This window comes from Misgurnus anguillicaudatus, chromosome 23 (assembly GCF_027580225.2).
Source record: "Misgurnus anguillicaudatus chromosome 23, ASM2758022v2, whole genome shotgun sequence".
Taxonomy (NCBI): Eukaryota; Metazoa; Chordata; class Actinopteri; order Cypriniformes; family Cobitidae; genus Misgurnus; species Misgurnus anguillicaudatus.
This window is the reverse complement of record NC_073359.2, coordinates 7,844,371-7,868,982: the sequence shown is the minus strand read 5'-3', so window position 1 is coordinate 7,868,982 and position 24,612 is coordinate 7,844,371. Positions and strand designations below refer to the sequence as shown.

The following is a 24,612-nucleotide window of genomic DNA, read 5'->3' as shown; positions in this document are numbered from 1 at the left end:
CTTGCCTGCTCGGACAGAATCGCCTCGAGTTCGGTCATTTCCGGATGCGGAGCCGCGCGGAAAGTTACAAAAAATGCCGTGCACAGCGCCACGCGAAATGGGGTCTCGCACACCCAACGCGCGCGACCGCCCACTCCGCGTTGACATCATTTTTGCCGCGCGCACCAACGCGCTCTTGCGGACGCGGCGACCATAAACTAGGCTTGAGGTTCCGTTCTTTCATTTGGTATATTGTATATTTATATATTTAAAGAAGAACATTTTCTGGAAGGCATTAAACGTTTGTGAAAATCATGAAAAATGCTGGCGCTGGCTGGCAACTTTTTTTTTAAAAACGCTGGCGGGGAAAGAGTTACTAAACAATGTCGTCTTATAATCGAGCTAGGGGTGCACCGATAAAGCTTGCTATGCTTCTCAATGAATTACATTGAAATGCCGCTACATTCAAAGCCAGAGGGCGCTCTCGTGCAGAAACTCAATATGCGCCGCAGAAGAACCACCATATATGCGCATCTCGAGGAAATGGCTTAAGCATATATTTATATTGCTGTTCTTCAAACCTTTTCGGTTATTTTCATGAGAATAAAGAATATCTATAATGATTTTGTTTGACGAGTGTTGCTTTTTCAAATGCATGTTATAAATGACTCAAACTAACAGTGATTTCAGTTCGATAAGGACTTACTGATCAAAAGTCGTAGTACGTGAAATAGCTGTAATAATATCGACTGTGCGTATCAGAGTAGTTATTGGCAATGGCAAGGTATTATTAGTGTATATCGGCATTTATCGTCGCATCTCTAATTTGAGCTCTAGATGATTCATCGTCAATCATACTGTACACCTGCAAAAATGCGGTAGGTGGCGCCAAATACACCCGGACTGACGCAACCTGATAAACTACAGTAAGACAGTTTAGAGCTACGTGTTTTTTCACAATGAGATGGACAGCCGGAGCTGTTATTAAATCCAAATGGACTGCAGGTTATATATGGTACTGTATGCCATTTGAAAAGTATTAAAGAATGTGTGGAACCAAACTGGTCCCCTTTGACCTATGAAAAGTATTTTAAAAGTATTTTCAAGACAAGAGTTGGCATATTTCCAGAAGTTTTACACTTACCGCATATGTCAGATACTGAACATGTGCTCTCTGTCCTGGAGAAGTATTGATGTGCACCTTCAGGTTAACATTGTCCCCCACTCTTACTTTGTTGGTGCCAGCTGTGATGTACAAGTAGTTTGGTACATGAGACCTGAAAGGGATGTAGGGTTCCACGCGTAACTCTTTCACAGCCTGTCGTTCTGTCTTTAGACCATCAACTACAGTCTCCACCTAAACATGAACCCATATATTTATGAAAATAAATTCTTTTTAGTAGAAGTTTTAATGCCTCCACCTATAAATAAATTCATATATCTACAGCAGGTGACATTTAAAGATAATCGATTGTGAAAACCCAGCTAAAGTGATTTTATTGTGATTTTACATAATGTACAGACAGTGTCACATATTTTGGCCTAGTTTGTTTCTGTTGTGCATGTAAGTGTGTACTTGCGTGTCAGCCATACTTTTATCATCTGTGTTTGGATAACAGATGGCATGTTCAGGGAGAGCGTAAGACTGCCGGTGTTTGATGTGCTGATGGGGCTTTGAAGGAGGTTGACTTTAACAGGTATGTTACGTGCCGGAGATCCATCATGGTTACTGACTGTGACCTATAAACAACAGGAAATATTTTATTTTGTCCATCAGAATTAACATTATTAGCTGACAGATTAAAGGAATAGTTCACGTAAAGAAGTCATTCTGTATTTGTTGTATGACTGCATTACCGTAATATCAAACGGCATGCCAGGTTTGAAATACTGAGATGTGTCCCTGAAGGAAAGCATGTAGGGTGATGTCACTATTTTAATGCCAGATTTCTCTGATTCAACAAGGTCACTGCCTGAGGAGACGGAAATCATAAGATAAACGTAAAGTTATGATCATACAGATTTCATTATTGCAAATCAATTTGATAAATTAAAATATTTTTTTGAAAGGTTGGGAAGTATGGAACCAGAATGATCTCAATAATAATTCACGCAAAAACACGATGCACACACGCGTAGCCAAATTTACACGCATGAAACCTAATTCATGTCCAGGAGCTCGCATCTGATTGGCTAAAGAGTACAAGTGACACACGTTGGAGAAACGCGCTGCCAGGAAAGTCTAAAAAAAAAACACACAAATGAATCCAAGACGATTCACACACGAAAAGTCACGATAAACTTGTGAATTTTAAACATTTAAAACTTTTCGTACGCAGTTGTACATTTCTGAATTGTGTTTTTCGTTTGTGACATGTATTTTATGAATATGAATTTTTATTTTGTATGTATATATATATATGTATATGTATATGTATACATATATATATATATATATATATATACACACAGTATATTTATATATGTGTGTGTGTGTGTGTGTGTGTGTGTGTGTGTGCATGTATATATGTATTTCACTTTATTTATTATGACTCAACTTGTATACTTAAATGTTCTAGAAATGATCTTAAAAATCCCCTTATGGATAAAAAATACTGATGTGTCAAATACTTATTTTCCCTGCTGTATATATCTATCTATATATCTATATATTTTGTGCACGTGAATTAGGTTTTATGCGTGAATTATTATTGAGATCATTCTGGCTCGGGACGGTACCTTTTAAAAAGGTATGTACATTAAATTTACAATTAAGGTACATATATGTACCTCTAAGATACCAGTGTGTAAACTTAGAGGGTACCTTTAAGGTACAAAAGGGTACTTTTTGAAAAGGTACTGCCCAGTGACATGTCAACCCTTTTGATGCTGCATTGATGTTAGTCTTTCTTTGTCAGAATGGCACCTTTTGTTATTCTTTCCTTAGCAAACAGTAATACACTGTAATACTGTAATCTCTTACCTGATTTGGTCATAACTGAAGCTTTGACATACACGGACGACCCCACTAGGCTCTGTATGTCAGGATACACCCTTTTTATCTCCTCCATGGTTAAAGTGACGATTCCTCCATCCAGCTGCAATTTATAAGACAGGGTAGTGATAGTCCTATTCTGTTTTACTACTTAAATAGCAACACAACGTTCTTGTTTAAGTCACTTACATCATTCATTTGCTTCATAGATGAGAGTCTCCTCTTCTCACCATTGGTTTCGATACCGAACAGCACATACGCTGTACCCTGCACTGGGGTACCGTACAGATACCTGAGGGAAATGGGATTTTGCCAATAGTGATTCTGCATAGTGAATAGTTTCTAGGAATGTAGTTTTAGCATTTTATGTGACATGGAAAGTATAAGCTTTAGCTTAGCGGTCTAGATCTGCTACGCTGCTGCTGGCATAAGCGAACGCTTTTGCTGTATCATGCACATAATTAGAGAGGATACTAGTACATGCTGCTGCAAGGAAATAAGGAGAAGCCACATAGCAGATCTAAGCAGGTGGTGCTGGGGAGTGAGTTGGGCTAGAAATAATCTCATGCCACACTGCATCAACATGAACTGTGCGGCCAACTTTATCAGCTGCACAAAAGAGTTTCATGACTTGGTACATGTCATTGGTGAATGGCACCAAATGGGTGATCAAATCCTTTATGAATAAATGCTTAAATAATTTAAAAGTAGCACATTTTTGTTGGTAGTGTATTGCAGAGGGAAGTGTCCTTTAAAACTAAAAAAGTTGCATACTAATACTACAAAAAAGTAAATAATCAATTAAAATGATACTTATTGGTGATCATTGGATAATCATAGTGATGTTTCAGTTAATACAGACTGTGTTTTACAGCAAAAGCAATAAAAGTTGATGACCAGACCTAGCTCTGACTTCCACCTCCAGCTTTTCGTCATCTACGCTGAGGTGAGACGCCTTTGGAGTCAAAGTGACGTTGAACGCCGGCAAAACTTAGGAAGAAAGTTAAGACAGTTCTGCATATGATTACTCTGAGAAAAATATTGCATTTGATAATCAAAGGCTAAGTAGTCGTAAATTTCTTACCGTATTTCTTTACTTCAAACTCTCTGGTGAATGCGTTTTCTTTTGCCTCATCAAACTTTGCAACAAGTTTCCACCTGCCCTCTCTGTGAAAAGTATTAAAAGTATAGATCTGACGTATCAGGACCTTCGAACAAAAAACTATTACGTTAATTATATGTGACCATGCTTTCGATTTGTTTTTTACATAAAATCATAATGTAAATAACATTTCTGTGAAAATATAATCTTGATATCTTTAATATTGCCGGAGTAAGATCATGACAAAGATTGAAATCAATGATTAAAATCAAACTTTGATGCTCCTTATCTCATGACTGCATTAAAAACTTTAGCCTGGATTTCACCGACAGGGTCACATATAGCAACATTTTACAATACGTTTGCCTACATTACTGGTAGTTTTTAACATTAACTAACAATAAAGAATACTAGTATAGCATTTATTAATCATAGTGATTGTAAATTGTAACTTTACTGAACCGTATTTATAAACAAAATTTATATTAACAAGATTAATAAACGGCACAAAAATATATTACATGTATAGACTCACACACAAACATAGGTACTGACGTATGTATGATTATAAATATTATAAAACTTGTGTTGAAGTGAAAACTACTTTAAAGGAAAACACCACCGTTTTGTCAATATTTTACTATGTTGTACCCTCAACTTAGACTAATTATTACATCGCTATCTTTTTTCAATGTGTGCACTTAATCTTTGTACAGCGCGTTGTGAATGTGTTAGCATTTAGCCTAGCCCCATTCATTCCTTATGCTCAGTTTACACCAAACGCGTTTTGGGCGTCAAAATCGCGTCTACCGCGCCTAGTTTGCCGCTTGAACACTTTGAATGCATTCGCGCGTCTAGAGCAGAGTAGACGCGCGGAAAAAGCAAGCATTTGACGCGCGTCCGAGGCAAAATCCGCTTCTTGTGGGAGGGGCAACTGCTGTGCGAGTGTCTGTTTGCAAGATGACTGATGTTGATTGTGCAATTATCGAGAGAGTTACCAGTTTGTATTTGGTAACCTTACTATAGGGGGAAAATAAACGGCCCGGGTCGATAAACGTCACGTGTCTCAAAAGTGACGTGTGTATTACAACTTACCAGGTTGCCCAAAGTCCTTACTGACACTCTTCCAAGCGAGGTGAGGTCCTTTTTATTCCTCTATAGGAATAACAACTTGTGTCATATAGCTCTGAGTGACTGCTTACAGACAATATCAAGTGTTGGTTGAGTGAGTGACTCCGGGCGGGGCTGCCACCACAGCAGCAGGCAGGCTCCTGATTGGTTAACGTGGCGCGAAATTCCGCCAAAGTTCAAATTTTTCAACTCGGGCGTCAGCCGCAAATTCGCGTGAACTGCAAAATGCACAAAAGCACCATTCGCGCGTACCGCGCATGAGGCGGAAACGCATCTTCCGCTCCGCACCGAACGCCTCTTCCGCGCCGCAGGACCTCCTGACGTGCGTCAACGCGTCTGCACATTGACTTAACATTGAAATCACTCGCGCTTCACGCCTCTACCGCAGTTGGTGTAAACTCACAATTAGGATCCAAACAGGGATGAATTTAGAAGCCTCCAAACACTTCCATGTTTTCCCTATTTAAAGACTGTTACATAAAGATGCACAAGTATGGTGGCACAAAATTATATTGGCGGAAGATGAGCGAGAGAGGGAGGAGTCAGGAGTGAAGATGTTACTGCTAGTGCTGTGTTCAAAATATCGATACGACAATACATTGACATGGACGCCTGCCGATGCACGCATCGATACAGCACCTTCCGTATCGATTCGGATGCACTTTTGAAAGTAACGTGACGAATCGTTGTTGATCCGTGATCCATATGGAAAGGACGCATGTGTCCCGTGGAGTACGTAGAGTTAAAGGTACTTTGCATGTCTGTCTTGCTGGTGCACGTGTCTGCAAAGCGAGCCGCGTACTCGCGCTCTCTCACACAACTGTTACAACACTGCTTATTCAATGTACAATAAACAGATAATAATAATAATGTTACTAAATTCTGAACAAAAAATGTAATTCAAAATAGTCTTGTATCATGATGCGAATCGTATCGGGACCCTTGTATCAGGATACGTATCGTATCGGGAAATTGTTGGCGATACACAGCCCTAGTTACTGCGCGCCGATGTCGAACTGCTGCAAACTGGTGCTCTTCCACCATGGAATGTAGTTCTTGTTTTTGTCCGCTTAAAAAATCGCCACGTTTTGTTTTGTGCCACCACATTTACTCGTGTGGCTACTCATGTGACAGTCTTTAAGTAGAGAAAACATGGAAGTGTTTGGTGGCTTCTAAATTTATCCCTGTTTGGATCCTAAGAAATGAATGGGGCTAGGCTTAATGCTAACACATTCACGACACGCTGTTCAAAAATTAAGTGCATGGCGTGCATTGAAAATGGGTATGTATTAATTTGTCTAAGTTGAGGTAAGAACACAGTAAAATATTGAAAAACTGTGGTTTTCCTTTAAGTAAAAAATTAAGTTGAGATCCAACTGTTTTTTTTTTTACTTTTTACAGTGTAAATATTAAACAGTTAATTGTAGCTTAATAAATTATTACAAAAATAGTTTTACAGTATAACACAAATGAACAATTCTGTATGCATACTTGACTACAGTAGACAGGGGGTAGGAATTCGAGAGGATCCCATCGATAGCTCTGACTCTGGTCATACCGTGCACCGCAATACCATCTGGGTTCTGAAATGTGAAAGACGTTTTCCCAGACAGTATTTCAATTAAATCTGATAACTTCACATAGACAAGATCATTACGCTAATCTCATGTTTAAGACAATCACCTCAATCTCCAGAGTTATGGTTCTCTCAACAGCATTAAATTCGGTATTAGATACAAAAGCCCTGAAACGGACTGAGGAAGACAGATATTGGGTTTTAGAAATATAGATAGTTTATTACTTTTTAATAAGTGGTATGAAAAATTCTTAACAGCATTTGAGAGATGACCTGTGTCTCCAGGGTTATAAACAGGTTTATCAGTCTGAATGAAGATGTATCCAGTCCGGGGCGACACCAATATGAGTTTCTCCATTCGATGATAACTGCCAAACTGAACGATCAGCTGCACATAATTCTTTTTCTTTTCATCCAAAACTAGCAGATTTGGATCGATCTGAGAAATGAATGACATCACCTAAATCATAAAGCTGTACACAAAGCCAGTCACTGATTGGACAAGATGCTGATGTTACGCGTTTGAAAATAGAGAATTTTAAAGGGTACCCTGACTATAAAAACATAATAGATTAACACTGGGATTCACTGTATTAATGTAAAAAACAGTACAAATGTTATTATAAACGTTGAAAAAATTACGGACAACCATTACAAATCATCACCCCAGTGCATTATGCGCAGGACATAATGGCACCTCCACAGCTTAAAATGAGTATTACAGGTTGGGATCTTTTGAAGTTATGAAAATATTTGATGCTTCTCTATCAATTTAATTATTAATTATGAAGTATTAAATTATAGAAGCCTTCCTAGTTGGGGTACCCTTTAACAGTTCCCGTGGACCATATTTGAACATAATTAATTTTAGAGAGCTGACCTCGATGGTTTCGAGTGCAATGTAGTTGTTCTCTTTATTGAGGATGACAGAGCTACGATGCAGAGAATTCAATGCTGGATAGTCATTGATCACAAAAGAGGCTCTTGTTTCTCCGGGAAGGTTTTGCCCTTCCACCAGGATGTTCTGTTTGGTTCCAACCCTTATCTTTGCAGGAGCCAGTAGAGTAAACCTGATACACAACATATCTAAAGGTTCAAATCCGAAAGACTTCAGCATAAATGACTTCTACATCCAGAATTCAAGCACTATCCCCTGATGAGAACCCAAATAACATTTTTAAAATGCAACTAGTGTGACTTATATACATGTGATGTTTACATCAATTATTGTATTTTCCCTTACGAAAATTAACCATGGTTACTGTAGTAAAACCACACTGTAAAAAAATTCTGTAGAAATTACAGTAATACTGGGTATTACTGGCAACTAGCTGCCAGTAACTTACTGTAGATTTTACATTTATGTTATTTACTGGCAACATTTTGTTTAAAGTTAAATGAACATAAAACATTTTCAGTCTTTATCTTCTACAGTAAGTTACTGGCAACCAGCTGCATAATTACAGCAATTTTTTTACAGTGATAGTAAGTACAAAATAACCATGGTTTTGACAACCATGGTTTTTGAAAACCATAGTTAAACCATAGTTAGTGTAATAAAATCATGGTTTTGCTGATAGTCATCAATACACCAAAAAAATAGTTACAATAAAACCACAGTTAATTTTCGTAAGAGTTGGTCATACAGTATTTTTGAATTAAAAATATCTCATTGTCATAAAACAACATATTGGACAATTAATGTTTTATTACTTGTATAATAAACATAAATCTCTGAAATAAAACTAATGGTGCACTATCACAAGAAATGGTCAAATAATGGTCCCAAGATGTCACCCTTAAAAAAAAGTGCTACACTGAAAAAATTATTCATTGAATTTAATTTATTTAAGCTACATTTAAACAAAAGTTTGCTATTTTATTTTACTTGACTAATCGTTTTTGTTTAAATGTAGCTTAAATAAATTGATTGCAACCACTTATCTTAAAAAAATTATTAAATTCAATGAATCATTTTTTTTTCAGTGTACCATTTAGATACAGATACAGATCCCTTAAAATGCAAATGATATCTGCACTAAATGACAGTCCCATGATTGGATAGTGCGGATTAACGGGCGGTATTATCCCCTTCTGACATCACAAGGGGAGCCACATTTCAATGACCAATTTTTTCACGTGCTTACAGAGAATGGTTTACCAAAACTAAGTTACTGGGTTGATCTTTTTTGTTTACTGATATACAAGAGATATTCAAGCACAGTTAAGTTAAATGATTAAGTCATTTGTATTGATCAGGCATGTTTGTGTATTTGAGGGCATAGGACAAGAGAAACATGTGTACTTAGGATGGAGATAGGTCGGGTTCTAGGTCCCTGCAAACATAGATAACATAGTTAAAGATGAACTCTATCTGAAAAACTAGTAGAAAACAAACGTATTTGCTCTACTAAGAAATATAAAATATATACAGTATATTAATATAAGTTTACATACACTATCAATGACAAAACAATTTTACTTTACTAATCGTTTTTGTTTAAATGTAGCTTAAATAAATTGATTGCAACCACTTATCTTAAAAAATTTATTAAATTCAATGAATCATTTTTTTCAGTGTACCATTTAGATACAGATATGTATATATTTGGTTCCAATATGTACCTCTGAAGTACTTATATGACCTTTTTAGGTATACAAATGTGTAGTTTCTAAAGAGATACCCCATAGGGAGCATTTTTTTGAGTGTGGTGCATGAAGTCAAAATGTCATAGGTGATGTAACTAATAAAATTTCTAAAATCCTGTAAAGTTATTGTGGGATTGTTCTTAGATAAAATATGAAATTGTCAAGCAGTTCTGCTTTAAAATGTCAGTGTTACAAACAGTGTCACAAGAAGGGATACACAACAGACAAAATATTGTGAAATCACGCCAGATGAGCGCTATTTTTATTCTAATGCTTCTCCTCCAAATCTAACTCTAAACCCAACATTTCACAGGATTAAAGGCAGGATAGGCAGGAATTATCTAAAAAAAACTTTTTTACAAATTTATTTAAACTGTCTTTATATATCAATACATAAGTAAAATGTAAGTACTCTGAAAAAGAGAGTATAAAAATCGAGTGTCTGTAGACCTCTCACCACTGTTTTAAACACAGCTCATTTTTCCATTCACTCCACCCCCTCCCTTCTGGGTTTCTTCTAAAGCCACGCCCCCAAAACACATGAACGCACGACACCGACAGCTTTGCTGGGAGAAGGATTTACCTCAGACAAGCGGAGAGGAAGGAGCGTGGTGCATGTAATAACATCATGTCACAATAACATGTAATAATACACCTAACTTTATCACTAGGAATATAAACAGATAGGATGGCTTTTTAGTACTCACTATTAAGCTAGTGTTTTGCATGTAAGAGTTTCTGTGATGAAAGCATTGTTGACTCTGATGAGGACTACACTCCGGAGACAATATCGCTACCGCATCATCGACTCGAAGAAAAGCCACGTGATATTTACTCTCTTTTGATTGCTTCGTTTATTCCTTTTTTTGCCTTGTTTGCCTTCGCTGACTGGATATGCAGGTACTGTGACTTCTGAAAGCACTTTCTCTCTGCCATAATTTTGCTCTTCGTAGAGTGCCTCGTGCACGTTCAAATCAATCGGGTGTGCGCATGTCTACGCAGATCCCATAGCAACAGGTGGTGCCATGGTCGCGAGAGAGAGTGATATTCGCGCAAGCTAATCATTTGTTTCGTCCCGAATGGTAATAATTAGCTGTGTTTAAAACAGTCGTGAGAAGTCTAAAGACACTCGAGTTTTATACTCTTTTTTTCAGAGTACTTACATTTTAATTATGTATTTGTATATAAAGACAGTTTAAACAAATTTTTAAAAAAGTTTTTTAGATAATTCCTGCCTACCCTGCCTTTAAGTCTGTTACTGTAGCTGTATCATATCTATATAGCCAAAACTGCCGTTTTTATCCTAATCCTACCCAAAAACCTAACCCTAAACCTAGAGGCGGACACTAATTGAGGATTTTAAGTAAATTTTCCAAGCATCTGTGCTTTATCGGAGTGTTTGTCTTGGGAAAAATTTACTTTACTAAAAAATGTTCACTATATTCTAAAGCATAGAATCATACTGTGTATTCCTTTTATATTGCATATCAAAATTGATTTAATACCTAATTACATAAAAATTTTACTTTTTACTTATAAGTTAAAGTAAAAAAAAATACTAGACGTTTAATGTACTTAAATATTAAATATAAACTAAAAACTTGAAATTATGTGGAGTACAAATTATGATAATATGCTTTTGAATGTATGTTTTCCAAAGAAAAACACTGTCCCCAGAGTACTTATGTTAAGTTTTAGCGCAAAATATCATATAGATAATTTATTATAACATGTTAAAATTAACACTTTGTAGGTGTGAACAAAAAATTTGCCGTTTTTGGATGTGTCCCTTAAAATGCAAATGATATCTGCACTAAATGACAGTCCCATGATTGGATAGTGCGGATTAACGGGCGGTATTATCCCCTTCTGACATCACAAGGGGAGCCACATTTCAATGACCTATTTTTTCACCTGCTTACCGAGAATGGCTTACCAAAACTAAGTTACTGGGTTGATCTTTTTTGTTTACTGATATACAAGAGATATTCAAGCACAGTTAAGTTAAATGATTAAGTCATTTGTATTGATCAGGCATGTTTGTGTATTTGAGGGCATAGGACAAGAGAAACATGTGTACTTAGGATGGAGATAGGTCGGGTTCTTCTAGGACCCTGCAAACACAGATAACATAGTTAAAGATGAACTCTATCTGGAAAACGTCAGTAGAAAACTTATTTGCTCTACTAAGAAATACTGTTTGTTTAGTCAAATATATACAGTATATTAATATAAGTATATATACACGATCAATGACAAAATCACCAAAAATATCTTATTCGTAAATGCATATTATTTTTAACAAACTTCCTTCAGAGCAACCATACACATAAAGGTATAAAATGCATATATACCGGAATCGGAAAAGTGGTTCCCGCAACACCCCCAATTTGTTTAAATCACACAATACCACAAATCAATTTAAAACAGAAAAGTAGACATTTTACATTTTATAACACGAATGATGTAGCATATTAGGTAATAAAGGCAAACAAACTTGTTTCGAGCAAAAAACTGAGCATCGGAAATGTAACACATCAACGCCGTCCATAACAGCAGACGAAGGAGCGTCATCCTGCTGGGCCGACCCTTCGCAAAATGAGGACACGACCGCGGGAGAGCTTAACTAGCCAATACATCTCCTCCTACTTTTTCAACATGACCGCTGATAAACTTGTGCAATACTCGGGTCATTCTGTGCAAAACCAGAGAGCAGAAGTCTAGCTTGCCTAAACAGGAATAGTGATGCTTGTCTAGCAACTAATTTAAATTGCATAAAAAACTAAATATGTTTATCAATTATAAAAGTAACACATTGAATCAATATTTTAAATTTAAGAAAAGCACTGACACCTGCTTTTTATATGGGAAAATGTTTAATACAATCCTGGGGCGTTATTACAACCAAAATATAACATCTGAGAAATGGTGATGATGACTGACTGATACATGTAGGATAAGAGCACCGTTGACATTAATTTTAGTCTATGAGAGTTCACTGTTAGATTCAGAGTCCGAGTCACTGTAGTCCACAACCAGAGACTTTCCAATACTCGAGCTAGAGCCGTTTTCCACTGATATCCCACAATGCACCTCTGCAAGCCGAACATTATCTGACGTGTCTTTCTTTTGTGTCTCTGCGGAGCAGCTATTAGTGTCTATGTCCTTGATCGCTTTCGCATCATTTTTGTATTGAGGTTTGTCTTGGTTTGTATTACTGGGCTCTTCTCTGTCCACTTCTGGGTTTGGGCCGGTGTTTGTAGCACTGCTGCCACCATCTGACTTTCTGCGTACCAGGACGTGTGAACTGGGTATTGTAGAGGAAAGTGCTTTGGCGACGGCCACTCCCCGTCCCTGCTGGCCTAACTTTTGCAGGAGACTCCCAGCAGCTCCCCCTACAGCTGAAGACGGGCTACCGAACCAGGAGCGAAATGATATCTGTTGCCTTTTCGTCTGCTTTTTGTCTTCATAAGCTATAGAAGAAAAATGAAAATGTGGCATAAATTAAGTGAACAAATAAAACGCATAAACAAAACTACTTTTATAAGTCAATGTGGCAATGTTACATTGCAAGCACATAGTTATCGAGTTGCTAAAAGTACAAAAGCTGTTCCTGGAGTGTTACCCTTTCAAAGAGTGCATATTAGTACCTCGAAGGTACCTGAATGGTACACATTAAAGGGACACTCCACTTTTTTTGAAAATATGCTCATTTTCCAGCTCCCCTAGAGTTAAACATTTGGTTTTCACCATTTTGGAATCCATTCAGCTGATCTCCGGGTCTGGCGCTAGCACTTTTAGCATAATCCATTGAATCTGATTAGACCATTAGCATTGCGCTAAAAATAACCACGTTTCAATATTTTTCCTATTTAAAACTTGACCTTTCTGTAGTTACATTGTGTACTAAGATTGACGGTAAATTAAAAGTTGCGATTTTCTAGACAGATATGGCTAGGAACTATACTTTCGTTCTGGCGTAATAATCAAGGACTTGCTGCCGTAACATGACTGCAGCAGGCACAATGATATTACGTGGTGCCCGAAAATAGTCCCTTGGTAAGTTTTAATAGCAGGGGACTATTTTTGGGCACTGTGTAATATCATTAATAAAATATCGGAACTCTTTGGTCACTAATGAGTGTGATGCTAACGGTCTAATTAGATTCAATGGATTGTGCTAAGCTATGCTAAAAGTGGTAGCGCCAGACCCGGAGATCGGCTGAATGGATTAAAAAAAAGGTAAAAATCAAATGTTTAACTCTAGGGGAGCTGGAAAATTAGCCTAGATTTAAACAAAGTGGAGTGTCCCTTTAAGGCATTTTTATGGGTACCATCTCAGAGACATTGTAAGGTATTCAGGGGTTGCTAAACATGTAAATCCGACTTACAGTCTGGGGCCTGCAAGGTGAGCAATGACGCTAATTTCTTATCCTCCTCCCTCTCTGGTACCAAAGGGATGGACAGACCGGTCCTCAATCGCACCGCATTGTCCTTTTCCTCTTCCTCTGCTATCAATTTCTTCTCACTCTGCATGTGCAAATCACAGAGGCATCAGAAATAAAGCACCTTGAAAATAACTCGAGTGGGATGTATACGAAACATACCCTGAACTTCCTGCGGAGGGCGCTGTTGAGCTGAAAGTCATCTTTCCAGCTGGCCTGGTGCTCTTGTAGGTCAGTGAGAGACGGTATGGCGGCACGTAACTTTTCCTTGTCTTTCCCTCCGTGATCTAATTTATACATGGCATCCGTTTCCAGTTTCTCCTTCTCGCTGTGCTCTGATGGTGCGATGTGGAGGTAGATGATTTAAGAAGTTATAAGTGGGGGAAAATAGCAAACCGAATTATAAATGTGTATTATTGGAATAAATCAGTCATTATTATAACAATATTGTACCGGTAGTGAGTATCTGCTCATTCTCAGCCATATCCCATCTTTCCTCTTTTCTCTGGGCTCCGCTCACGATGACATAATCACAGGTGGCTGGATCTGTCTGCATCTCTATGTAGTTGACACACAGGTGGCACTTCATTCTAAACCTGTGATCAATCACATGCACACATTTTGAGATCTGCCTCATCAAATCAATGTGTGCACTTGAATGGATAGTTCAAATTATGTCATCATTAACTCACTCATGTTGTTACAAACCTATATATATATATGCCAAACCGATCAAAGGCCCCATTGGCTTCCATAGTATTCTTTAATTCTGCTATGAAAGTCAATGGGGCCTCTGGTCGGTTTGGTTACAAACATTCCTCAAAATATATTCTTTTGTGGTCATCAGAACATATACATTTATACAGGTTTGTTACAATCTGAAAATGAATACATGTTGACAGATTTTTTTTATTTTGGGGTGAACTATCCATTTAAGAGATCTAGATGCTGTATTACCTGTATATTGGTGTTGTGTAATAAGTGCCCACTTTCTTCTTCTCTGCGTTGTATCGAACCCCTTAAAAATAAAAATGATCCATCTGTCATTAAACAAACCAACTATACAATGATGTAGATTACTTTAAGTTTAAAAGACAATGTTTCTGCGCATTTCTGTTGTTTTATTTGCCAATTAATGATACCACGTCAAAAAGTTAGCATTTGACAATTAGTTATAATACGTTTTAAAAATTAATGAATCCAAAATTTGCCAAATTCCATGACATTGTTGTAAAGTAAATGCTTGGATTAGGGTGGCCATTCGTGCCAGTTCCGCCGGACACGTCCCGAACATGTTTTAGGGTTCGTTCTCCGGAAGTCACGTTGGTCGACCGCATACGTCATCAAGGATTAATATTTCAGGCTTAATTTCAGAAAAGCAACCGTTACATGGGTAAGAATGAAACTCCAATGATTGTATGTCTTAAAAGAAATAAATCTTAATTTTCTAATGTATTTTAACTGAAATGTGAGAACCTCGATGACGTATGCGGTCGAGCAACGCGACTTCCGGAGAACGAACACGAAAACATGTTCGGGACGTGTCCGGCGGAACTGGCACGAATGGCCACCCAAGCTTGGATTCCTATTTTTATGCTTGGATTCCGTGATTCTGTCCATGTTTTCTGCATCATGGAAATCATAGGGCCCTAGTACTGGTTACTGCACAGTATAAACTGAATCACATTTAAAACAGTGTGCAATATTAAGTTAAGAGCAATGCATTGTTGGATAAAATATTCCAGAAAGGGTTGTATACAGCACATTTATACCACAGGGATGTTGAATGCTTTATTCTGATTGGTTGAGAAATGCTCCAGGGGTATGCATTATTAACGCTAAACGCAAATCTGACCTGTCAAATGTCTTAAAATAACCACCAGAGCAATATCTTAGCAATGTCTAGGGTAACCGTGGTATAAGTGGAATAATTGATTCTGGTCCTTTGAATTATGTAAGGAATAATTGACGACGGGCAGTTGAATTTTTGGAAATAATGCACACCCAAAGTGATAATGCAGCACTACGTGAAGCGGATCCATGAAAAGGAAAATTCTTACATTCTTCTTACTTTCTTACACAGAATGCCCTTTTTACTATATTTATTTCACATTATTTAACAATATTTTATTTAACATTCCAGCAGTCATTATAGGGCCTTTTTACACCTGGTTACTTCTCTGATCAGATAGCTATAGATAGACTTGGCCTGAGTTTTGGCTAAACGGATATTAATCTGATCTTCTATTCCTATCCAAAATACAAATAACCTATTCATTACTCTGCCTTAAGAAACTTTCAACAACGCTTATAAAGCACTGTGCAGAGCAGCCTGCTTGCACGGTCAAGCACGAGCAAAGGGAGAGAAACGGTGGCAAGACTGACAGGAGCATGACAGATGAAAAAGCACTCAACAAAGCAGTCTAACAAAAAGCTTCAGTTAATAAATGTTTTATTTCTCGTTTAACATAAGCCTGTTTGTCATTGTAGGACTTTACTGTTTTTTTTAGGAAGTTTTTATTACATACTGCTGCTGACACCTTTTGTGGTTCTATGACATATGATGAAAAGCTAAAGTCTCTCGTTTTCCGTGCTTGTGCATTCAGCACACAAATACCCAGGATCGTCACCGTGTCTTTCTTATACCCTGCATGGTGTTCAGGATGTCGTGATTTTGATTGGTAAATGAAACTTGTAGTGCTGTATGTTTTCACGACTTTCTCTGACACTATAAAATGCTTTTACCAACATGTTTGCTGCATTTGCGCTGGTTACTCATCAAATACCTTATTGTTCTGTAAAATGGATTCGTCTTTTCCACGAACATTCGGTGCATCCCTAATTATTTTCAAATAATTCAAAGGATCAAAGTCAATTATTCCGCTTATACCACGGTTACCACAAATATTGCCCTAGTGGTTATTTTAAGACATTTGGCGGGTCAGGTGTGCATGTTACAGAAAAATAATCAACACCTATTGAACATTTCTCAACCAATCAGAATAAAGCATTTAACATAACCTAAATGCACACTACCTACTATACTATATACACAAGAACTAGCATTAAATCATCCTGCCTTATGTGTGCTGCAAGTCTTACCCATGCCTATATGATTCTTACAGCCATCACACCAGATATTATAAGGCATCTCAAAACTGTACATGTAACACAGAGACATTCAGCATTAGACAAATACAAAACGCATTCAAAAAAAATCACAATACTATAAATATGTACGTGTGCTACCGTATGATGAGAATGCCTTGAGACAGTTTCCTGGCCCTCTCCCGAAGTGGGTGAGTTTTCCAATAGCCATTAATGGAGCCATGCTGTAAGAGATTGAGATGTATATTTGTATGGAAAATCTTTTAACATACAACCTAAAAGATTTTGTTTGTTATTATCCTAACCTTGGCTGGATCGAAATCTGGGGGGTAGTATTTGTTCACTCCTTTCCTCTCACCCTAAAACAGATAACAAGTGTTAATACAATACAGAAATCATACAGTATAACAACAGGTTTACCATTAAAGTTCCCGTACCATTTTTCTGCCTTCACTTCAGCTCCAGATGACAACAGTATTAATCGAATACAACTGCAGGAATGACAGAAAAGCTTTAAATTATGATTAAACAATGGTTATGGCAACACTAAACACTATTAAAAGTAACTTACAGTTGTTATTAGGCATGTTGAACAGTGCGCTGACGTAAAACCATGATATATAACTTAACCCATCTGTTACCGTCACTACAGATGGACTTTATATGTAACGACTTTAATCTAGTAAAAACAAAACTAGATTCACGTGAACATAAAACATTAAAACGTCGTCGTAAAACGAGGCGAATTAAACGATATATTTACTAGGATTATATCATTGTGATCAGGCGATCATGCTAGGTACTAAAATGAGAACCAAAGCCAGGCGAATAACAAAAACAACACATTTCGCGTATTGTATGCTGTTTATATCATTCACATATACTCGAACAAGTAATATAACACATTGTTTTTCGAAAAAATTATGAAATTTAATGTATTTTACGCTTACCAAACCTTCTGCGTAAACAGCGTTTCTTCGTCGCTCTGCGAGTCAAGGAAAACATGAGCGAGTGTTGCTACAGCGCCGCCTGTGGCGCAGAGGAAAACAGCGTTAAACGCACAAACGCTTTGATTGAAGATGTAAGATTCATTCAAGATTTTTATTGTCATGTGTACCTAGGTACAAGCAATTAAGACTTTTTGCTTTAATATAAAATTGTTTTGTGTTTTTTAAACCAAACCTGTATATGCATATGTATACTTTACAGTTGTAATGTCTTATAAAGTGCAGACAGACACATTTTAAAAAAAAATGGGGAAATCCTCTAAAATTGAAACAGGCTACGTATCAATCATGAATAACGTCCTATCATTTGCTGGCTCACATTCACTTGAAATACCTTTTATGCTTGCCAGTTGGGCTTTCGCTGGCAGATGGGTATTTTCCCTCCATTGAGAGAGTTGGTACTGTAGATCAATGGAAAAACTTGGAAAACTAATGCATTTTCCAAATCTGTGCATAATTTATTTTTTTAGCAATTATGCATGGAACATGCATGACATGAGACAAACAGGATAACAAAAGAAGAAAGATTCACTTTTGTAATCCAGATTCACGATGCGTAATTTTATTGATATCACAATCTAAAGTTAAAACATCTACATAAAAAAAGATTAAAAACACACATTTCTATGGTCAATATGTTGGACCAATTAGTGAGCTTTATGATGGTGGTGCGATGATTGTACATAAGTGCATGCAAGTTTATACAGAAGACAACATGGGATACGATTGAGGCTTTATGTATTTGTGTCTGTCTGAGTAAGGCAGGAATCTCATATCAAGATCACAGTGAAAAACCCTCACACACTGTAAAACACAAGATGACATGTTATGGACTCATCAGACGGAAAGAAGGGAAAAGGGCTTTGTCTGTCTGGTGCATGCACCCTTGGAGATTTATTTTTTAAAAAAGTGCACAGACTCGGTATTTCTTATACTTCGTTTTATGACTCTAGATTCCTAAATAGGGCAAGACAGATGACAAAACAATGCATAACTATATTTATTAAAATATAACAGTAGCTCTAATCATACTACTAAACTGAGTTTATAGCCATATACCAATGCAAATAATTCTGTAAGATCAAATGTAGTGTGCAATCATCTAAATTAGCCAATATTTAAAAGTGATGTAATTGTGTAAATGTGCACAATAAGTTTTATCTTCGTAAACATATATTTGTGTTGTGAAACTTTATAATAATGGTTCTAAATATTATTGCACCACATAACATTATTTACAATCAGTATCCATATGTTTTTTGTTCAAATTGATCAATATTATCGTTTCTCCATAACAGATTCGAACAATTGCTTTATGAGGATTGCACGTGTAATATAATGGGAAACTTTATATTAATTGAAACTTTGCATAGACCCTGTTTCCAAGAGCCCAACGTAAATTATTTCTGAATAATGCATGACATAATCAGTAAAGCGTGCTGCTGAAAAGTCTTTGGGATGGGGTCAGGGGTGTTTAAGGTATGGATAGCCGAGCAGGGGCATCTGCAAGCGCATTCCGGCAAAGACAGGTCTCCCGCCCGGTCCATATAGGGCTTGTCTGCTCCGGACAGGAATGCAAAAACGGCGTTCCAGCATTAGGAAGCATTCTCTGGGAATTAGTGGGGAATCTCAAACTCTCCAGACGAGGGCTGTTAATGCTGTAAATCTAAGCAGTGCACTAGAAGCTCCTGCCCTCTCCATCATTTCTCGTCCTTAACACCATTCCTGAATCACATCCCTCCATCAGTTGGACCAGCGTTTATCTTCCTATGCAGGCTCTCGATCCTCTCGTGTCGTTTAGTGTTGTTAATCTCTTTTAAAAAACAGCATTTTATGTGATGGCCAAGGCTGGTTTCGGCTGGTTTTGTGCTTTTCTTTATTTATTTATTTATTCTTCACACCATCTATGGCTATATTCATGGCGAGAAGCGGATAATCCATACATAGGTTGGGGAGGAGCAATTTGGTATCTCCAATTCACCTAACTTGCATGTTTTTGACTTGTGGGAGGAAACCGGAGTACCTGGAGTAAACTTGCAAAGAAAGGCCACATGACCTACACGGGGCTTGAACCGAGGACCTTCTTGCTGTGAGGCAACAGTGCTGCCCATTTTGTGCCATTCCACCTGAAGGCCACCAGTAATGTCTTGGTTTTTCTGATCTGAGACAGTGCAGTTGTAATAACACACTGATGTGCAGTTTGTTGGAGTACTTTTATTTGTGAAATTATAGAAATTTAGCAGGATCTGGGGGGGGGCAGATGAGCTTTTGTTATTTCTTTAAGGAGGTAAAGGTGCTGTTTTGCCTTTTTAATCCGAGTGGAGGTGTTGAGGCTCTAGGAAAGATCCTAATGGACACCCAGGAACTGGTCACATGCTCCAGTTCAGCCCCATAAGCGTGGCCCCACCTAGTCCACCAATGGCCCACAAATAGCTCTTTGTATTTTTGGGGGTCTGTCAGGTGCTGAATTACATTCCTGCAGACCATTTTATTATTGCCAGCTACTGTGATGTCATCTGCAAACTTGATTATGGAGTAAGAGCCATGCACAGGCATGCAGTCATGGGTAAAGAGGGAGAAAAGGATTTAGCCCAGCACACAACCCTGTGGTACACCATTGTTCAGGATGAGGTTTGAGAAGTTGCGTCTGATCCTGTTATTTAATCATCTTTAATGCTGCGTTCCAGAGCCCATCCAAACCAGTGGGACGTGGGACTTATCCTTCCTGAAGTGTACTAGCTCCTACTTCAAAGCGTTCCAGGCAATTGAAATGGAGCGTAAACGGAAAACATGGATGACAGCCATGCTAAGCTTCATGCTAACAGAAAATAACGACAATTTCATGCCATAATATAAAAAACAAGTTGTGTTCAAATTACAGTGTCTAAAACAACCCAACAAGCAGAGAAGTACAGTTTATAGTACCAAGTACAAGGCGAGACTCCATGGGCGCCGCCATTATCCTCTGACTTAATTTTGCGAAGTCAGGGTACGCCAAACTCCCCCGAGTTCGCCGGTAGGAGGTTCCACTTCGACATGCATTCCAGTGCACTTTTCCTAGTTGGAGGTAGGATAAGTCCCACGTCCCACTGGTTCGGATGGGCTCTGGAACGCAGCATAAGCTGACTGTAGTGTGTTGGTGATAAGGTCCAAGGTCCCGATGGTTATGAGCTTAGATGGGATCGCAGTATTAAAGGCAGAACTAAAATTAATGAATAGCATCTTTTCATATTTGTTGCTTATGTCCAAGTTACACACACCAGACAACTGCTCAGCACAGATCTTAAAAATTATGGGATGCCATCAAGCCCAGCCACTTTATATGCATTTACCCTGCTTAGGATAGGGCATCCTGACAGTGTACAACAATGTGCATCTTCATCACCACCATCCTCATCATGTCATTATCATATCTTGTTATCAATATCACTGTCATTATCATCGTCGTCCTCACCATTATTTCTAGTATATTCTCACAGTTCATCCCAAGAATGAATGCTCTGTATCTCTGGGAAACAAAGATGAGTAAATCAAGGAGGAATAAATCGTAGTTTTATTTCACTGGCGAGACAAATAGATGTTGTATTCCAAATCTATTACTTCTTACAGACTAAGCTCGATGTTTCCCATGCATGTCTGTCTGGGGACGCAGAGACCCTAGCGCTCTCGATTCTCACCTGATGTCTAGATTTAACCAGGTTGTAAGGAGCTCTGAGCCAACACGACCGGTGGAAACTGACCTGACATGAATCTTTATCATAAATCGAGATGATAAATAAAGACAGACTCTCCGGTTTTCCTGTGAAGCTGATCGTTTTATAGTCCCGTGTCAGACTTAAACCACCCGTCTGATTGGCTGAAATCCTTTTCCATTGATCTTAGTTATTTTAGTATTGATAAATGTCTGATTGGAAAACATTTTTAAGCTGACATAACCCAACTCATGCACTTTTAAATGTTTAAGTTATATCTAACTGCATCTGTAGTTCATGTAGCTCAACTGGCAGCCGAATGTACACATATTGAATGTGCAGTAAGTTGATATCAGTTAAAGTGTAACGTCTCATCTTTAGACTACAATAAATATTAACGAAACAATTTATGAAATGTATAAAACCTTTTGCAAATAATTTACAAAATATTATACATATTTAAATCATCCATGTAGCACAATAATCTCGTCAAATATACTTACAGTGTGAATCTTTGATGCCTTAAACCCAAAAATGCATGGCTTACATTCCTTTACATAATTCCATAGACGGATGAGCAGACAGACAGATGTGCTTTTTGATCTGTAAAAATTTAAATATGTTAATTTGCCTTTTATGCATGCATGACAATACCATAATATAGACATAGGACACAAAGCATTACCCAATATAACCCCATGCGCATCCACCGTTTCCTCCAGCATTGCAGGATTCATGTCTTCATAGTTAAATAAGGAATGTAGATAGTGAAAAAATCACATTTAAATCCCCGAATTTATGTTCCTGAAGACAGACATTATTCATGGAATTTCCATTCAAATAACTTCTGTCGTTTTTGTTTCTTTTAATTATAGACCCTTTCATCCATCTTTCACGCAGTTAACCCTTACATTTCTCTGTTCCCCCGTTTTATAAACGTAAACTTTCCATGTTCAGTTCTACAACGAGAAATCTGTCCTTCACAGTTATTCATCCTAAAAAAATGTACCCTTCCATCAATGTCAACACAGCCTCAGGCAACAAACAGGCCACAGCTTTAAGCAATTATTCCCATTTACACTAAATTTCCCATATTCTCCACCCATGGCATGGAGCAATTCCTATGGATCTCCAACATGTCTACAAATAGAAAATATAAGCAATCTAATAAATAAAAGTAAAGTAAGTGTAGCCGTGAGACCAGGTGAGTAACTGGGAACAGAAGGGTTATCCCACCTCCTTCCCATCCTGGCCGCACCTCATCGTCCCCTCCGCCCCAACCCGGTTATATAAGAGATGGTCCGAGCATCACCTACGCTCTCATCCTGAAGAAGTGAACCAAAGCGAATCAGAGAAGCATGATGTGTTCAATGCTGAAGATCACCATTTTGCTGTTTTGTGTTCAAGCGGGAGAAGGACGCTGGCTTAGAACGCTACTGGGTAAGTGGAGGTCATGACCTTTGGGGATAGGGCATTTAGTGGGTTCTTGAACATTACATGCAAAAACCACCATATTCTCTTTCACAGGACCGACTGCACCTCTCAACAATGAAGAGAGAAAAGGAGGTGAACATGAAGAAAAACACGGTTTAGAAAAGCATTTGGAAAGGGAGATCCGATCACCCCGCAGTGTCGACTCCCCATGTGCCCTGCACTCCATCCTGCTGCAGGTACGAGACCTCGGGCTCGGGTACGACTCTGACGAGGCCGTGCCGTTTAAGTACTGCAGCGGGTCTTGCCCTCGCATCGCCACCAACCACGACCTGACGCTCACCAATCTCCTCCAGAGCGGCGTTTTACAATATATCGGCCAATGGCATCACCAGTCCTGCTGTCGCCCCACACACCACGAAGACATGGTCTTTCTCGACAACAGCCATCGTTGGCACAAAGTGGATAAACTGTCTGCCGCAGCATGTGCATGTATGGGGTAGAGTCGAGGGTGGCCATGTAAAGACTTTTAAAAGTTTGTTTATCCTATTAGTGCCTTTGAATTTAAACTAAAGGCTGTACTGCATTAATTCAGGTATAGAGATCTCACGTAAGAAACAGGTTATGAATGTAAAAATGTGTATGTATGGAAAATGCATCATATAGAGTTGTATATATTGCTTTCTATAACGAGGCTTAATTGGCTAATTTTGTGCAATGTCAAAACTTTCAGGAGACGTTTAGTTTTGGGAACACTATAAGGTGTCTGAGGTCTTGTCCATCCGAACCAAAATTTAAACATATTTATGTGTTATAAATTATTTATTTATTTCAAACCCACTTTTAGTGCCTAATAAATTATTGTTAATCTTTTTTATTTCATGTGCTTTGTAAATATTTTTACAGTTTTGAATAAAAATACAAGTAAAAGCTGTTGTGCTTATTTTGTCTGAATTAACTAACCCAGTAAAAAAAGAAAACTTGGCAAGCTTCAAGGATTGATTTTTCTTTTTAAAAAATCCAGGTAATTTACTCACCACCATGTCATCCAAAATGTTGATGTCTTTCTTTGTTCAGTCGTGAAGAAACCACGTTTCTTCGAGGAAAACACTCCAGGACTTTTTTTCATTTTAATGGACTTTAATGGACCCCAACACTCAACAGTTTTAATGCAGTTTAAAAGGACTCTAAACGATCTCAAACAAGGCATAAGGGTCTTATCTAGCGAAACGATTGTCATGTTTGGCAAGAAAAATAAAAAATATGCACTTTTAAACCACAACTTCTCATCTTCCTCCGATCCTCTGACGCGCCATCGCGACCTCACGTAATACGTCATCACATCAAGAGGTCATGGATGATGTATCGAAACTACGCCCCGGTGTTTACAAGTGTGGAGAAAGAGGACCATTCCGCCGTTGTTGTATGTGGAATGATACTAATTAATGTCTTTGTGTCAGTTTATTGTTTAAAATTGTCCGCAAATGTGCGTTTCAT

At 37.9% G+C, this 24,612-nt stretch overlaps 3 protein-coding genes across 3 annotated transcripts in view; 1 reads left to right on the top strand and 2 right to left on the bottom strand.

Moving 5' to 3' along the window:
• The window catches only part of LOC129453751 (venom factor), a 41,295-nt gene extending 29,274 nt beyond the window's left edge, over nt 1–12,021 (bottom strand). Inside the window, exons 1-14 of the mRNA XM_073861863.1 lie at nt 11,936–12,021; nt 11,787–11,828; nt 9,093–9,119; nt 7,664–7,853; nt 7,057–7,222; nt 6,891–6,961; nt 6,699–6,790; nt 4,059–4,141; nt 3,877–3,964; nt 3,164–3,266; nt 2,963–3,077; nt 1,837–1,952; nt 1,573–1,719; nt 1,124–1,336 (exon numbers count right to left, since the gene is read on the bottom strand). Coding sequence (XP_073717964.1) covers nt 1,124–1,336; nt 1,573–1,719; nt 1,837–1,952; nt 2,963–3,077; nt 3,164–3,266; nt 3,877–3,964; nt 4,059–4,141; nt 6,699–6,790; nt 6,891–6,961; nt 7,057–7,222; nt 7,664–7,853; nt 9,093–9,119; nt 11,787–11,828; nt 11,936–12,006 — 1,524 coding nt within the window. The 5' untranslated portion in view covers nt 12,007–12,021. The remainder of the gene's footprint in view (nt 1–1,123; nt 1,337–1,572; nt 1,720–1,836; nt 1,953–2,962; nt 3,078–3,163; nt 3,267–3,876; nt 3,965–4,058; nt 4,142–6,698; nt 6,791–6,890; nt 6,962–7,056; nt 7,223–7,663; nt 7,854–9,092; nt 9,120–11,786; nt 11,829–11,935) is intronic.
• Nucleotides 12,022–12,289: 268 nt separating this feature from the next.
• yju2b (YJU2 splicing factor homolog B) lies at nt 12,290–18,040 on the bottom strand. Its single transcript, XM_055218118.2, has 10 exons — nt 17,936–18,040; nt 17,423–17,476; nt 17,291–17,344; nt 17,127–17,209; nt 16,980–17,035; nt 14,835–14,895; nt 14,331–14,473; nt 14,040–14,212; nt 13,824–13,962; nt 12,290–12,905 (listed from the first exon to the last, which is right to left on the bottom strand). Exons 2-10 carry the CDS (start codon nt 17,423–17,425, stop codon nt 12,418–12,420), a joined length of 1,200 nt encoding a protein of 399 aa, XP_055074093.2. The 5' UTR covers nt 17,426–17,476; nt 17,936–18,040; the 3' UTR covers nt 12,290–12,417.
• A 3,304-nt stretch (nt 18,041–21,344) lies between these two features.
• On the top strand, nt 21,345–24,081 carry LOC129453750 (persephin). Its single transcript, XM_055218115.2, has 2 exons — nt 21,345–23,124; nt 23,212–24,081. The coding sequence occupies exons 1-2, from the start codon at nt 23,043–23,045 to the stop codon at nt 23,616–23,618; spliced, it is 489 nt and encodes a 162-aa protein (XP_055074090.2). The 5' UTR covers nt 21,345–23,042; the 3' UTR covers nt 23,619–24,081.
• Nucleotides 24,082–24,612: the final 531 nt, after the last annotated feature.

Excerpts from the sequence above, each read along its gene's own strand:
- yju2b (XM_055218118.2), bottom strand. Across the intron at positions 14,213-14,330 it reads TGAGCAGATACTCACTACCG|AGCACAGCGAGAAGGAGAAA; the intron begins GTACAATATTGT and ends TCGCACCATCAG. Across the intron at positions 12,906-13,823 it reads CACCTTGCAGGCCCCAGACT|CTTATGAAGACAAAAAGCAG; the intron begins GTAAGTCGGATT and ends TTTCTTCTATAG.
- LOC129453750 (XM_055218115.2), top strand. The coding sequence starts at position 23,043 with ATGATGTGTTCAATGCTGAAGATCACCATTTTGCTGTTTTGTGTTCAA. Across the intron at positions 23,125-23,211 it reads CTGGCTTAGAACGCTACTGG|GACCGACTGCACCTCTCAAC; the intron begins GTAAGTGGAGGT and ends TCTCTTTCACAG.